Source organism: Hoplias malabaricus, chromosome 4 (genome assembly GCF_029633855.1).
Source record: "Hoplias malabaricus isolate fHopMal1 chromosome 4, fHopMal1.hap1, whole genome shotgun sequence".
NCBI lineage: Eukaryota > Metazoa > Chordata > Actinopteri > Characiformes > Erythrinidae > Hoplias > Hoplias malabaricus.
Window position 1 is genome coordinate 4,300,557 of NC_089803.1, and position 16,902 is coordinate 4,317,458.

At 38.1% G+C, this 16,902-nt stretch overlaps 1 long non-coding RNA gene, 1 pseudogene and 3 gene segments (V, D, J or C); 3 read left to right on the top strand and 2 right to left on the bottom strand.

Moving 5' to 3' along the window:
• Positions 1–16,902, top strand: part of LOC136693905 (Ig kappa chain V-III region MOPC 63-like) — a 344,864-nt gene that overhangs the window by 171,084 nt on the left and 156,878 nt on the right.
• The window catches only part of LOC136693904 (Ig kappa chain V-III region MOPC 63-like), a 226,150-nt gene that overhangs the window by 24,694 nt on the left and 184,554 nt on the right, over positions 1–16,902 (bottom strand).
• LOC136693914 (uncharacterized) lies at positions 260–1,333 on the bottom strand. The gene is made up of 3 exons (XR_010802128.1): positions 1,153–1,333; positions 462–521; positions 260–388 (listed from the first exon to the last, which is right to left on the bottom strand). It is a non-coding gene; the product is annotated as an uncharacterized lncRNA (long non-coding RNA).
• Positions 7,807–8,482, top strand: LOC136694017 (immunoglobulin kappa variable 4-1-like). The segment is given in 2 exon segments: positions 7,807–7,882; positions 8,148–8,482. Coding segments are annotated over 2 exon segments (384 nt in total).
• Positions 14,644–15,352, top strand: LOC136693907 (immunoglobulin kappa variable 4-1-like; annotated as a pseudogene).

Below are 16,902 nucleotides of genomic sequence, written 5' to 3' on the forward strand. Positions count from 1 at the left end.
CACTGAACTCTGCCTAATGGAGTAAAAATAAATCAAACACATATCAGAGTACTGTAGAGCACTGCTGAAAATCTAATTTACATTATATTATATTTAAACTTAGTGCTCACACTTTGAGAGTCATCATTTTTGTAATCTGTAGTGTAAAGCAGTTTAACTACTGCTTCATTTCTCTTGAGTGTTAAACAGGAAGGTGATAACTCACGCTGGAACAGAGCATACAGAACCAACACTGAGTACATGAGGTTCCCTCATTATTGCCTGGTCACTGTTCATAGACACACAGGTGGATTCTGCTTCTTCCCTCCTGAAGTTTAGAGGTTCCCTCATGGCCTGGTCATGCTTCATAGACATACAGCTGGCTTCAGCAGATCCTGGACATTTTACCCTAAGAGAAGTTCATCCAGAATAAGAATAATCTCGAGATTGAGATTTACAAATACTGTTAGAGAATCACTCACTCTGGGTCAGAGGTTCCTCCTTCACTGCTCATGATGCTATGTCGTTGGTTCCTCTTTTCTCTGCAGAAATATAAAGTTATCTTGGTGGACTACTTATAATTTCAGACATACATTTGTGTCAGCAGTTTTAGAGTGTGAGATAAAGTCAGTGGTGTTTCAGTGAGATAAATTCAGTAGTTCTCAGTAGTTCTAAGCTCTAATAAATACAAACTCTACATTTACTGCACATTTATATTTATTTTAATATCTTTTTTTATGTTTTACAATATTTTACTGCACTTCACCTTTAGGTATTCCTTATTTTAATTAAATTTCTTAGATTTAAATTTAATTTAAACCTCTGATTCTTATAAAAGTGAAATTCCTTACAAATGCATTTCCAAGGTGCTAGATCTCAGCATTGTTCCATGGCATCTTAAATCATTTTAATCACATGTATTTTTTTTTTCTTATTTCAAATCTTTTGTATCTGTATTTTCCCATTTGTAAATCAGTTTGAATGTCTGTGGTATATGAAATGTGCTGTATAAATAAGCTAGCCTAAGTTAAAATATGTGGCTTTGAGTGTAAGTTAAAAAAAACCTTCATGCATTTTCAAATGTAAATTCTGCTGAATACATTTTTTTCATTACACAGAGAGAGAAATCAGAACACTACATACATATATGTGAGAAAATGAAAGCACAGTTACCTTTTCTGTGGTTGGTTTAAACATCTTTAGTGAGAAAATTCATCTTCTTCAATATTCCTTTACAGAAGGAGAATTTACAGGAGAAAAGTTTTACAGAAGACCACAACACATTTAAAGACAACAGATTATTTTTGCCATGAGGAGCTTTTTACTAGATTTCACATCTGAACACACTCCCTATCTGCCCCAACTGAGCAGTAGTCTGACAAGTTACACATCTTCCTTTCGATAAAAACTGGTTGGGGCACATTTTAGTCTCATTACATCATGAGTCAATCCCAAGATAATTACAGAGAGGCAACTGTGTGTGTGACTGTATTCATCTCACCAAAAATTCTTTGGTAGTTGAGTGTCCACATTTTTTGCCAGGTGTTGAATAAAAACTGACCTAAGTCACGCTGACCCATCACCCACAAACTGGTTTAACTGATCTGAACACAAAGGCCTAACTACAATGAAGCCTCAGCCATCCGAGGCCAGGAATACAACAGAGCAAAATGTCTTTCTGTGTGGGAACATCCCTTTTACCTCATCAATCGCCATCATGCAAACCAATGTGAATATCAGTCAACTAGTATAAGAGATATGGGTAGTTAGCTTTGTTCTCCAAAGGTGGTGGCATTGTATTAACAGCAATTTGAAAAGAATCAGTGGCTGGATTCACATGTCTCAGAGGAATTATTTTCTTCTCACCTTTGCAGATCACAAGCATTGTTCTAGCATCTGGAATTGCAGATGAACAAATTGAGTAGAAAATTGGTTAAAATTGGAAAATCCAAAATCACTGACCCAGCAAATCTTTATTCATTGAGACCACTGCAGGCCAAAAACTCAAAAAAGGCACAACTAAATAATGTGGACTAGTAAGGATTATATAAAAATATTAGTAATCTCATTTTGCAAAAGCAGTATCTAGTAAAATGTATTCTTTAGGAGCAAATATTGGCAGAGAAATGCATTAGAAATGGTAGTTTTTGCTCACATAAAGAAAGGATGGGATGCTTTACCATTTACCATGTATGACATAGCTTTAAAGGATTTTGAATTATTTGCCTAAAGTGAAAGGGACCAAGCTTAAACTAAATAACATTGACCACTGAGCCCTCACACCATACTGCATTGCCCATATGGTCACAGAGGTTCAGGTTTACATAGCTGAACTTCTGTCATGCCTCACAACTCATAGTTACAGTACTGTACATGTTGTTTTTCTATAATTGTAGTTCAATTCTGAAAGTTTTATTAGTATAATTAATGTTACAAAATGAGTAAATGAAGTAGCATAATATTGTATTTTAATTTCTTGGAGCTTGTAGTGAAAGCAGTATAAGGCTAGAGATACACATGATGAGGTTTCCACTAGAGGGCAGACCAGGGAAAGCTCAGACACAGCCTTCTTCAAAACATTCTACCATTGTGATGCTGTTGATAGACTGCAACACCCCTCCCGTTTAGACAGTCATGATCCATACATGAAAGTTTATTTAACAGAAAATATACTGTAAATGTTTGACAACCAGACAAAGTTGGATACCATTATGATGCTCAAGGGTGAAAATAAACCAGAGTTCAGTTAACCAGGCCATTAAGTGCAGGTCTAAAAACACCCTAACATTTATACCATTTTTATACCATTTATATTTTAAGGGTTAGGTGCAATAATATATATATATATATATATATATATATATATATATATATATATATTAAAAAAATACAAATCTATGTTGTGGCAGCACAGTGGCACAGCAGTTAGTGTCACTGTCGGACAGCTCCACAATCCTGCAGTTGTAGGTTCAAGCTCTGCTCTAGACTTCTGTCTGTGAGGTGTGTGGTGTGCTCTCCCAATATCCACATGGGTTTTCTGCAGGTGTTTGGCTTTCTTCCCACAATCTAAAAACACACTTTAGTAGGTGGATTAGCTACTTAAAAAGTGTCCATAATTGTGGCCAGTGGTTCTGGGTAGGCTACGGACTCAACATGACCCTGAATTGGATGAGTGCTTACAGACAAATGAATGTATAAATCTGTGTATAGTACTGTTATAAATATTTTTTCTTACACTGTCTTCCTCACAATGTGTGTGTGTGTGTGTCTGTGTTGCCCTGTGAAGGACTCGCGAACCCTCCAGGGTGTATTCCTGCCTTGCGCCCAATGATTCCAAGTAGGCTCTGGATCCACCGTGACCCTGAATTGGATAAGCGGTTACAGATAATGAATGAATGAATGAATGTCTTCCTCACATGAACTCAAGATGCCACCACCTTGGTGGTATAATCTAATCACCATGGGGTGTCTTTTGTTCCAACAATTTGGGCCAAGCTGAAGACTGACTGATTGTCTTCAACATAACAGGGCATATCCTTTTTAATGTTAACATTTGTATGCTGATATTCATAGGGTTACGTGCCTTCCAAGTTAGCCATCTCTCAGTATGCAAAAGTTAGGATGCTACCATTTTTGGGTCTGTTCGGGGGTTGGTAACTCTAATTGCTATGGTAATTGGAAAGGTGTGACTAAGGGTGGGAAATTCACTGTGTTATTTCTTAAAATGGTTTGTACAGAGAGAGTTTTGGTTTAGGAAGGAACCTGTGCACACACAATAAATTTCATTTCATGTCATTTTCAAGAAACAACTTGCCAGCAGAAAACAACAACTTCCAGAGTAAGCAGGAACAATATAACAAATTTAAAAGACAAACCTATACTATATAAAATTAAGTTAAATAACTTTACCTCTTTTAAAGTTTTAGATGCTAATATTTGCTTATTCCTGCCTGGTCAATAAAAATAAACTATGTATTTAAAACTTTCAGTAGATGTTTAATTCTGTAAACTATCATTTTTATTAAGCTATTCACAAAAATAATACTCATAAATATATGTAAATATGGACATTTAAATCCAACATGGTCAACCTAGATTCAAGACTAAACCAATCCACCTAAATGGTAAACCTTTTGCAGCTTGTTGTGCAGCTTTTCTAGTTGCAACTTAAACAGTGCAAGTAGCGTCAGTTGGTAGAATGTAATCATTTCACCATTTACGGCAGAACTTGAAATTTACAGCTAACTACCAAGATATCAGCATACTACTATTACTACTACTTTTACACTTGTGACACTAAACTGCATTAAACTAAGATACCATGTTTATCATAGTTTATAAACTAGAAAATATTGATATGTGGGATTCTATTTTCAGTTGCATAGCATTCTTTCCTGTGATTTTCAAGGCATTATGGCAAAGGTCACATAAGACTCTGTCCTGTTACTGTAGGTGTTAGTATTAGTGTAAATGTACAGTTATTTTAAGTGTACTCTTACTGAAAGTGTAGATATTTTCAGTGCAGTGTTACTGCTGGATTAGCATTAATGTTATTGTAAGTGTAAAGTTAGTACATGATTAGTGTTACTTATGTACTGTTATTGTAAGAGCAGGGCTAGATTTGTGTTACTCTCTGTGTAGTGTTTGTGTAAATCCAGCAGGTGGCATAATCTGTCACCTTTGTTAATGTCCTTTGTCATGTTTAATCTGGTGTGCAGTTGTCCTTTGTCTTGTCCGTTTCTAGCCATGCCCTGCTCCTGGGAGCCTTGAGTGTTCACAGGGCTTTCCTATCATTTTTTTACCCCCTTCATAAGCTTCCTCTCTGTGTCCCCTGGTTTGTCACTCATTTTGTATGTTTTTTGTGCTCCCTTTCTTTAGTGCTTTTTCCTCTTACTTTTTGACTAAATCTCCATTTCTGCACATGCATGTGTCCTTTCATTGTGTGCTTGGCCTGAACACAGGAATCCTGAATTCTCCACTGAATCCTGAAACCCTTCACTGTGACACAGATTGGAATATAAATGCTTTCCAGTTTATTTAAAGCATTTGTCGACTTGGAGATATTTCTCAACAGGGTTGCATTAACATCCAAGTGTCAGATTTAGTCTGACCACTGCAGAGCACTGCAAACACAAAATTAAATAATTATTTAACACATTTAAATAAGCAGAGTTTACAAGTGACTAAATCAACCTCCATATCTGATTAAAGTTACAGGAACTGGAGATTTTATAGACGTGTTCAACATGGACCTTAAATAGCAATCTGTTTCAAATATACTGGCCCCTGGCAACATTATCCATTCCCACAACCTCAATGTTTACTGCTATGTATATGACATGCATGCCTCAGACCAAATTAATCTTTGCCTCCATCCTCACTGCTGTCCTGTGTCTGGAAATTGATGCATTTTTTGAACTCCAAGTTGAAATCCTTATACACAAGGGGGTCTAATATTGAATAGTATTCCAGATTTGTGGGCACAATGTGGTGACCACACTAACAACATCTATAAATAAATAAATATAACGTGACACAGAGGCCCATTTCTCTTACCCAGTCTTCAGCAAGGGAAAGACAAGAGAACACACCATTCAAGTAAGGCAGATGTGTGTCGACCTTCATAAAATCAGGCAATGGCTACAAGAATATATAGGCCATATCTACAGTCAGAGGAATCATCAAGAAGTTAAAAACAACTGGAACAGTGGCAAACAAACCTGTATGAGGGCGCAAGTTCATCTTGCCACCACGCACAGTGAGGAGGATGGTAGGTGAAGTGAACAGTTCTCCAAAGCTCACTGTTAGAGAATTGTATCAAGGAGTAGCATCTTGAAGACACAAAGTCTCCATTAACAAACATCAGGCACTATCTACATGCCAACAAGCTGTTTGGGAAGCATGTACAGAGAAAGGCTTTTCTCACTTACAATCATAAACATAAAAGTCTGGTGTTCGCTAAAGCTAACCATGTGCTTTGGTCAGATGACACCATGATAAAGCGTTTTGGCAACAAACACTCTAAGTGGGTTTGGCACATAACACAAAAAAATGAGTATGCGGAAAAGCACCTCATTCCCACTGTGAAGTATGGGGGAGGATTGGTGATGCTGTGGGCCCGTTTCTCTTCCAAAGGCCCCGGGAACCTTGTACATCTGCAAAAGTCAAGCTCCTCCCCTGGCCCTATATTATTGTTTGTTTTAAATGTATGTATTAGAAGCCTATGAACGCATCTTAAACAGGAGTGCCAATAATTTTAGAGGGTGCTGTATATACAGGCACAGTAAATACTAGCAGTTTCAGCAAGTGAGTAAATGGAAATGGGCCCTCCAAATCAACATTTACATCTCAAAATGACTCTTACACCTTATGAACATTTGCTCTCCTGTTGTGTCCCATAGTCCATTCTCCGAGATATGCCCAAAATTGCTCTAAATTTAATCTAGGATTCTCTCAAGTCTTCACAATGTCTGCACAATGAATTAACAAATGAAACACTAGGACTATGACACTGTGACAATTCTCATCAGCACTAAGGAACTGAAACCAAGCTCCAAACAACTGAACTCAACACAGCATTTTACACACACCTGTAAAGAGAGAGAGAGAGAGAGAGAGAGAGAGAGAGAGAGAGAGAGAGCGCGCAGTGAGGTGAAACTCAGATTTACATGAACAGTCCTGAGTCATCCTCTGTCTCACAGAATAGAGCAGCACCTTCACCAGATGTTCAGCTTCATTTAGTCAACTTGTCTGACTTGAGGGTTCTCAGACCTGTCCAACTCAACACTTCTCCAACATGTCCAACTCTATGGTCCTCCACCGTGTCTGACAATGTCTTTTTATGGACTAATATAGGTCAGGCCAGACTGGACCAGTACTGAACGTCTTGGGACATGACTGGGCCATTCGTGGTCACTGGGAGAACTTTCCTAACTCTTAATTTAACTATCTTCAGATGAAGAGTTTTTAAAACTGTTTCAGAACTGTTTTAAAACTGCAATTAAAATATGTTAATGTCTTCAAACGGAGGAATCAAACTGACCCCAAACAAGCTGCCCATCATGATCTGAATCAGTGCTGGGGATATTTCTCTCAGCACAAATCAGTGTGAATTTGAAAGGAGTTTATTACTGAATATCAATATTTATAAAATCCAGACTCTTACTGTGACACAAGCACTAATTTTAATGTTATATGTAATAAACCTGTCTGTTCATTTACATTATGTTTTATATAAATGTGACATTATTTGAATTACAAACTAAAACAATGAATCACATTCAGTTTAGAAAAATAACTCTGGTTTGTATTTGTTATTTATATTTAACTTTAAAACTCTTCAAATACAATTGTAACACAGTGTTAGTCTGAATTTACTGTATGTGGGTCTTTTTCAGTAAAAGTGATGAGAAAGATTAAATACGTCTCATGTTTAAACAGAATAAAAGTCCCTTCATTTTCAGACTGATTTTTGCTCCTTCACTGAATGTGTGACACAGTGCTACATTTCAGTGAAGAGTCATTGTCCATAAACCTACATCACTCATCACACTGTTAGTGATAACACTGTAAAATCTGTGTGTGAGGGGTTTACACACTTTACCCTCAAAACTTTTTCATAAAACTCTAACATTTCTAAATGAAGATCAATCTCTGAACTAAGCCTTGTTTTCTAAACAATCTAAACATTTCTATGTGTTTATTATGGAGGTGTTTGATGGAGGCATTTCCATAGAGAGGGTCCACTTTGCATCATGAGCCCATGCTTCAGTGCTCTGCTAGTGTTTATAGTCCTGTGAGTTTAACACTTCATGACCGAGAGCTGCTGCCCCACAAACTTCACCCACAGCAACCATGACTTTGGTCTCCATCTTCATCTGGACACTGGCGCTCTGGACGAGAGGTAACACACTAAAACCATTCTAGACAGAAACAGATTGATGCTTTGTTTTATTCACGTACATGAATGTAGTATGTTTTGCAGTTACAAATGATTAGTTAGGCTTAGGATTTTATGAATTTGTATAAGAACGCGGTATGGTACGCAAGAAATAATTAACAATTAATTTATAATATTGAAACTCAGTTTTAATTTGACAGGAATGTATTTATATATCATTAAATAATACCTACATTTTATATTGTAATTTTTCATTTTTGCCATATAGGATCCAGTGGTCAGGTGACTGTGACCCAGAGTTCTTCAGTTAAAACTGTTTCTACAGGACAATCAGTCACCATCAACTGTAGAACCAGCTCTAATGTCTACACTGATTCTAATGGTGGCTGTATGGCCTGGTATCAGCAGAAACCTGGAGAAGCTCCTAAACTCCTGATCTACAGGGCTAACAGGAGACAGTCAGGTATTTCAGATCGTTTCAGTGGCAGTGGATCTGGATCTGACTTCACTCTGACCATCAGTAACGTCCAGACTGAAGATGCAGGAGATTATTACTGTCAGAGTGGACACAGTATCAGTGGTAGCTCAGTGTTCACACAGTGAAATAGAGTCGTACAAAAACCTCCCTCAGTCAGAGACTGCACTGCAACAGCTGCACCCTACTGCAGGTGCTGAGGGGGAGGATGATACACACAACAACACACTCTGTGGAGGACAGACACACACTTCACTAACACACATCTCCACACAAAATAACACAGTCTGTTTAGGAGAGACACACAGAAAATAAGCATCATGGGCTGGATATACTTTTTGAGAGAGAGAGAGAGAGAGAAGAAAAAAATAAAAAAAAAATAAAAAAACAACAACAACAGACGAAAAGAGAACCACACAATAATTTTAGTCCCAACAGCCCTCTGAGTCAATCATTCAATCAAATTTTATTCATATGGTACTTTTCACAACAGAAATTTGTCATGAAGCAGCTTTACAGAGATCTGGGTCTGAGCCCCCTATGAATCAATGTGAAATTTTATGGGTAGCCAGTGTAGGGACGAGAGAACTGGGGTGATATGGTCGAATTTTCTAGCTCTAGTGAGCGCCCTGGCTGCTGTATTGTGAACTAACTGAAGCTTGTGTAACACTTTGCACGAGTTCCCTGCCAGGAGCACATTGCAGTAGTCTAGACGTGAAGTTATAAAAGCATGCACTAGTTTCTCTGCATCTTTTAAGTATAAAATATGCCGAATTTTGGCAATATTGCATAGTGGAAGAAGGAGGTTTTGACTGTATTGGATATGTGGGTATCAAATGTGAGAGTCGAATCAAAGGCTACCCCTAAGTTTTTAATGATGGTGCTGTGTCGTACTGTTGAATTATCAAGATTAATAGCAGCATTTCTGCAGTTTAATTAATAACAGTGAATGTTTCTGAGTAACTGTAACTAGTAACAAGACCTCGGTTTTATCAGAATTCAACATGTTACAATTTTTTTGCGTCCTTGCAACATTTTGTTCAGATTATTCAAGTGCTCTGTAATATCAAGCATAAATGCAAGGTCCTGCAGCCAAAGTGGGCACTGTAATTCCTTAACAGGTTTTCCTTTTTTCTCCATGAATTGTCCGATTGTCAATTGTTGTCAATATGAATATTGTTGTCAATTGTATTGTCAATATGAATATGGCCAGTTGAGCGATGTCCGTAATATCAGTACTTTCATCAATTGCCACAGAAAATGCCAGAAATTACTCCCCTTTGCATTTCAGTTGGCTATCCAAATCTGCTGAGAGTTCCGAGATCCTGTCTGCCACGGTATTTCTCGTCAAGCTAATATTGGCAAAAACTTGTCGCTTCTCAGGACACACAATTTCGGCAGCCTTCAGCATGCAGTTTTTGATGAACTCCCCCTCACAGTATGGCTTTGACGCTAATGCTATTTGGCTATCAATTACGTAGCTGGCTTTCACCGCAGCATCACTGACCTCTCGGCTCCGGGTGAAAACAGATGCTGTTTCCTCAGACGCACCAACATTTCATTTACCTTTTGTTTTCTCAGTTCTCTGTGCAAGCTGTTGTATTTTTGACCATGCTCAGTTTCATAGTGGCACCGAATGTTGTATTCCTTAAGCACTGAAACTTGCCGCATGTACACCACGCACACAGGTTTCCCATTCACCTCCGTGAACATATAGGAACAGGTAAATTTTTCTTGAAAAATCCAACACTCTGTGTCCACTATTCTCTTTTTTGACAAAGACATTTCACTTAAGAGGGTGCCAGGGTCAACAAAAAAGCGGGTAAAGTGACAGAACTGACTAAAACACGTCCCTAGCGGACAATATAGGAACTGCAGATTTTAAATAAAACGGAGGTTATTGTTCTTTAATAATGCAGGTTCATCCCGCGGGCCGGACTGAACCCCCTGGCGGGCCGTTTCCGGCCCGCGGGCCATATGTTTGGCTGCAGAATAGAGCTATAGAATGTTACTAATATACCAACCAGTACACCTAGTTGTACAAGCAATATTCACACACCAGCTTAATACCATTCCACTCTTACACAATAGGAAAATATTTAACCCACAAAGCCACTCTGCACTAAAGGGGCACCAAAAATGTCTAAATGACAACAGTCATTGTGCACCTTCATTTAAACAGGGGTGAGAGAGATTTTAACCCCAAGCACTCTTTATTAAAACTACACAAACTAATAAACTGTAACTACAGGCAAAGAGCAGTGGCAATCTCTGGTACTAGAATAGACCGTCTGGACATTTGCATTTGCATCTGACCTTCTACCTCAGGCAATCATTCACACTGCACAAACTATCACAGTTCGGAAACAATTACCACACAGCCCAACTCCAGTCTTCCTCAGTCATGTGCCTTCCAGTATACAAGCCTAGAGCAGACATTACCCTTGGCCTTATATACTCCAGACCTGCAGTCGCCTACAGGCGTGCAGTAAACACCTAGCAGCTGGGTGTGGGGGGGGACTTTTCCCACTCAACTGCAGAGCTGAACTTGTCCGACTTGAGGGTTCTCCAACCTCTCCGACTCAACAGTTCCTTAAACCTACCTCTTCTCTCAGTACTTCCTCACCTTCCGCTGTCCCAAGTGTCTTTTTATTTGTTGTGTTTCAAATACTCTCTCTCTGGGTATTAAAAATGCACTATATAAATGCAATTTATTTTTAATATCATAATGATTAGATCTATAATCTAATTATCTATAATTGTAGCATGAAAACATCTCTCAGAAACTACGTCATATTTTGCTGTTTAGTTTTGACTTCAAAGCTTTAACTGACAAGTTTCCTTCTTTGTTCATGTACATTGTGCACACCTTTGTTTTAGAACACAATACAGATGTTGGTGGACATTCACTGATTAAACAGGATCCTTAATACATTAATCCATATAAACACTCTCTCTTGTATAATGAAACAGAGTACATTCTAGAGACTGGCCTCACAGTTCCCAGCAGCAGTCTGTGGTGCACCCATTGCCTCCTAGTTCACAGTACACATCTATGAGCAAGCTAAGTTGATCAGAAGGGTATTGGCAAGTCCCTCTTATTCTTCAGGCATCTATAAGGTCATCTAAATATCCTAGTGTTAATCATTATTCAATAATAATTACAATGCTTCTGAACATGTGCTTGCTTTCTAGATGTTAACTGGTTATTATTTTTGGTTGTGTGAGATTTTATCAGATAAAAGTTTTTGGGGGGATTATGTCCTATGTATAGTTGTTACTTGCATGTTGTGTGCTTTATGTGTGATTTTAGACTCCATTCCTGTTCTGGCTCATGATTTCACCTCCTCCACTCATGGTTCCAGACTCATCCTAGTCCAGTTTTTCACTCCCTCTAGCGAATCTTTACATAGCTCTGTAGTCTGTGAGACATAAAGGACCTTTCCTCATTTGACTATGTTGTTTAATATTGTGCTCACTGTGATATTTCCACTTTCACTTGTATTTCTTTGTGAATCTGATTTTACCTCTCCCCTGTACCCTGTTTACTGTCATTCATAATTGTATATTTTTTATTTTTCAGACAGATCATATGGAGTAGTTTCTGTTTTTTTTTTTAGTTTATTTTTTCCTCTTTGGTTGTATACAAAGTCAGGTGTAGCAATTTGTCTTGGTTTTGTTGTGTTGGCTGTGGTCATTCCTGATGTGATGACCTTGAATGTAAGAAAGTCGCTATATACTTTAAAATAATAATAACTGTTATGATCATTATTATCAATAGTATAACTCATTTCTTTTCAAAACCAGTGGATACAACTTTAAGCCATTAATCACCTTAAGACTTTTGATTAATTATTCCATTAATTCTCATCTATTTCCCAGCAAAATCACCTACCAACACACTAGCAATTACAACATTTATATCTTAGCAAACACTTAAAGTGCTATAGAAGCTACAAGAGCTTTGGTTTTCATTGTGTGATTACTATTAATAACTCTGTAACTGATAACTCAGTAAATTAAAAAAAAAAACATACTTGGTGAGGTAAAAACATGTGTATAACATTTATTTATAAAGATCATAAACTGAGTAAAGATTGTTGTGTTCATTTAAATGCTTTATTTTTTAACATTTCTTTGTAATTGTAATTAATTCAATAGCATTTGAATTACAAAAAAAAAGTTACTATTTGGAGTTTAGAACAGAACAATAACAATCAAATTGTAAGAGTGTATATATAGAGAGTGTAACTCTGTACTGAGCTGCTCCAGAAGCTGATGTGAAGATCTGAGCATTAATCAGAGACATGTTTGAACACACTGAAGATGAAGAGGAGCTCTATCAGCTCCAACACAGGTGTGGACCCTCACTGTCCAGTGCACTGATCTCTCTTCAGTGTTTCACTGACAGTAGTCTGGCGTCCTTTGGTGGCCTCACAGGTCACTGTCTTCTTCATCCACTCGTCCTCCTGGAGGGTCAGGGTGCTGCTCCAGCTGTAGAGGCCAGTGTCCTTCTGCAGAAGCCCAGGACTCTGACTAAACCCAGAGGTCAGAGGGTTTCCATCCACACTGATTCCACAGCTATGGAGCAGCAGAAGAGAAATCTTGATCACCTAAAGTCAGTTGATGGGTTTTTGGTACCATGAGTAAACTAGAACACACTGAGCATAGGAAGCAGAATGGACAATATGGGATTAAAAGTTTGTCACTGACAAACCATTCATGCAAACCAAATGAAGAATCTGTCAATGATTATGAGTAGGAAAATTAATTAGTGAATCCTAAACAATCCATTAAAACCAAGAATTCTGGTTCCATGGTCTGGCTCCAGACCATGGAGCTGACAGAATGCCCAGAGTCTTCACTTCAGACCCGAACCCTCATCTGGCTGTTAAAAGCTCATTCTATGGCCATTCTGCTAGGCTTTCAATTATGGCATCAAAATAGGTTCTAAATTTCTGAGAACCAAAAACAGAATGAATGAACAATGAATTAACAAATGAAACACTAGGACCATGACACTGTGACAGTTCTCATCAGCACTAAGGAACTGAAACCAAGCTCCAAACAACTGATCTCTACACAGCATTTTACACACACCAGTAAAGAGAGAGAGAGAGAGCAGTGAGGTGAAACTCAGATTTACATGAACAGTCCTGAGTCGTCCTCTTTCTCCCAGAATAGAGCAGCACCTTCACCAGATGTTCAGCTTCATTTAGTCAACTTGTCCGACTTGAGGGTTCTCAGACCTGTCCGACTCAACACTTCTCCAACATGTCCAACTCTATGGTCCTCCACCGTGTCTGACAATGTCTTTTTATGGACTAATATAGGTCAGGCCAGACTGGACCAGTACTGAACGTCTTGGGACGTGACTGGTCCATTCGTAGTCACTGGGAGAACTTTCCTAACTCTTAATTTAACTATCTTCAGATGAAGAGTTTTTAAAACTGTTTCAGAACTGTTTTAAAACTGTAATTAAAACATGTTAATGTCTTCATACGGAGGAATCAAACTGACCCCAAACAACCTGCCCATCATGATCTGAATCAGTGCTGGGGATATTTCTCTCAGCACAAATCAGTGTGAATTTGAAAGGAGTTTATTACTGAATATCAATGTTTATAAAATCCAGACTCTTACTGTGACACAAGCACTAATTTTAATGTTATATGTAATAAACCTGTCTGTTCATTTACATTATGTTTTATATAAATGTGACATTATTTGAATTACAAACTAAAACAATGAATCACATTCAGTTTAGAAAAATAACTCTGGTTTGTATTTGTTATTTATATTTAACTTTAAAACTCTTAAAATACAATTGTAACACAGTGTTAGTCTGAATTTACTGTATGTGGGTCTTTTTCAGTAAAAGTGATGAGAAAGATTAAATAAGTCTCATGTTTAAACAGAATAAAAGTCCCTTCATTTTCAGACTGAGTTTTGCTCCTTCACTGAATGTGTGACACAGTGCTACATTTCAGTGAAGAGTCATTGTCCATAAACCTACATCACTCATCACACTGTTAGTGATAACACTGTAAAATCTGTGTGTGAGGGGTTTACACACTTTACTCTCAAAACTTATTCATAAAACTCTAACATTTCTAAATGAAGATCTATCTCTGAACTAAACCTTGTTTTCTAAACAATCTAAACATTTTTATGTGTTTATTATGGAGGTGTTTGATTGAGGCATTTCCATAGAGAGGGTCCACTTTGCATCATGAGCCCATGCTTCAGTGCTCTGCTAGTGTTTATAGTCCTGTGAGTTTAACACTTCATGACTGAGAGCTGCTGCCCCACAAACTTCACCCACAGCAACCATGACTTTGGTCTCCATCTTCATCTGGACACTGGCGCTCTGGACGAGAGGTAACACAGCATTTTAACTCTTTAGGGAGTCTGCATGTCTGATGGAAGACTAATAATTATATAATAATAATTGTGATTTGTAATTGTAGTGGATTCTAATATGTTTTATATTTACTAGCAACTAACAATACAAGAAAACAATTAAAATTATAATATATATATTAATGATATATCAGTGATGAGAATGTTGGATTGTATTACAATTTAAACCAATGTATCTACTTATCATTCAGTTTGATGTTCTATGTGTTCATCCTACATCCCACTTACATTTTACTTTAGGGTCCAGTGGTCAGGTGACTGTGACTCAGACTCCTTCAGTGAAAACTGTTTCTACAGGACAACCAGTCACCATCAACTGTAGAACCAGCTCTAATGTCTACACTGATTCTAACGGTCCCCGTATGGCCTGGTATCAGCAGAAACCTGGAGAAGCTCCTAAACTCCTGATCTACTGGACTAACACTAGACAGTCAGGTATTTCAGATCGTTTCAGTGGCAGTGGATCTGGATCTGACTTCACTCTGACCATCAGTAACGTCCAGACTGAAGATGCAGGAGATTATTACTGTCAGAGTTACCACTATATCAGTAGCACCAGAGTGTTCACACAGTGAAATAGAGTCGTACAAAAACCTCCCTCAGTCAGAGACTGCACAGAGACTGCACTGCTGCAGCTGCACCCTACTGCAGGTGCTGAGGGGGAGGATGATACACATGATAACACACTCGTTTAAAATTTAGAAGATAACATGTTATGCTGGCATCTATGAAAGTAGATTTCTTGGTCAGTCAAATGAACTTTCATAGAGCCGATAGATTGATGCAGAGTATGCCTTAACTGGTATATTATCATATTCCTGCTGAAATGTGGTGCCTCTTGGAGACCAAAAGGCCTCTTGTACAACTCATATATTCACTTGAGTTATTGCATTTATTTTTATTGCTGACATAGGTTGGTCAAAACTCCTCACAGTGTACATTATCAACATGCATCTCAGCCAAAGAGTTTATCTCACCTCCAAAACTCACCCAGACTGCCAACACAGTTCATAATCATCTCGACATATAATTGTTCTGCCATTACTCTGTCAACTGCCACTCATAAAGCAAACCCTGGCACTAATAACACAATGATTAACAAAAAAAAAACACTAACATTAGGGGTGTTAATTATAGTGAACATTTATCAGTTAAGCTTGTATTATTTTTAATAGAAGTGTCCATTCATCATTTCCAAAGCAGTCATCAAGTTATGATCAAAGGTTTGAAATCTGGCTTGGAGCAGGATGTTGGAAACCAGGAAAAGAACCTTGTGCATTTGGGGGTCACCATGCTCTGGAAACCTTTTCAGAATTAAGGAAACAGCTTGTTCTGTGGCTCATGCATTGACTTCCATAAGAGATGACATGCAACCCTCTTCCCTTCTCTGTTGTTGTTCCATCTGGGCAACCATCCATGCCTGATATTATCTCTGTAGAGTCTTCAGGAACTTTTAGTTCTCCTGGGTAGTCCTTTGAATATTCTCTTGATTGTCTCATATATATATATATATATATATATATATATATATATATATATATCCTCCGGGTGCTCCAATTTCCTCCCACAGCCCAAAAACACACGTTGGTAGATGGATTGGCGACTCAAAAGTCTCCGTAGGTGTGAGTGAATGTGTGTGTGTGTCTGTGTTGCCCTGTGAAGGACTGGTGCCCCCTCCAGGGTGTATTCCTGCTTTGTGCCCAATGATTCCAGGTAGGCTCTGGACCCACCGCGACCCTGAACTGGATAAGGGTTACAGATGATGAATGAATGAATAAATAGGTAATCTGTCACCCATCCAAATCGTTGAATTTGTCATGCTTTTGCCTTGTTTTCCTGCTCTGTCTGGGGATGACTGTCTGTTTGGATGAGTGAATTTTGTGTGAAAGAACTTGACTAGCCTGCACAGAGTCCTGACTTCAAAATGACTGACCTGAAGAGCTTTTCTGAGGTACTGAGTGGGGGAGGTGGGATGAGTCATCTTCCAGTTGGGTGTCAGACTCTGTGAAACAGAAACATAGGAAATCTTAGTTAAAGATTCTTTATGACTGGTTATTCTAGTTTTTACACATTAATCATACACTTGTTAGCTAGCTCACAACCCGGAATTTCATTTAAGACATTA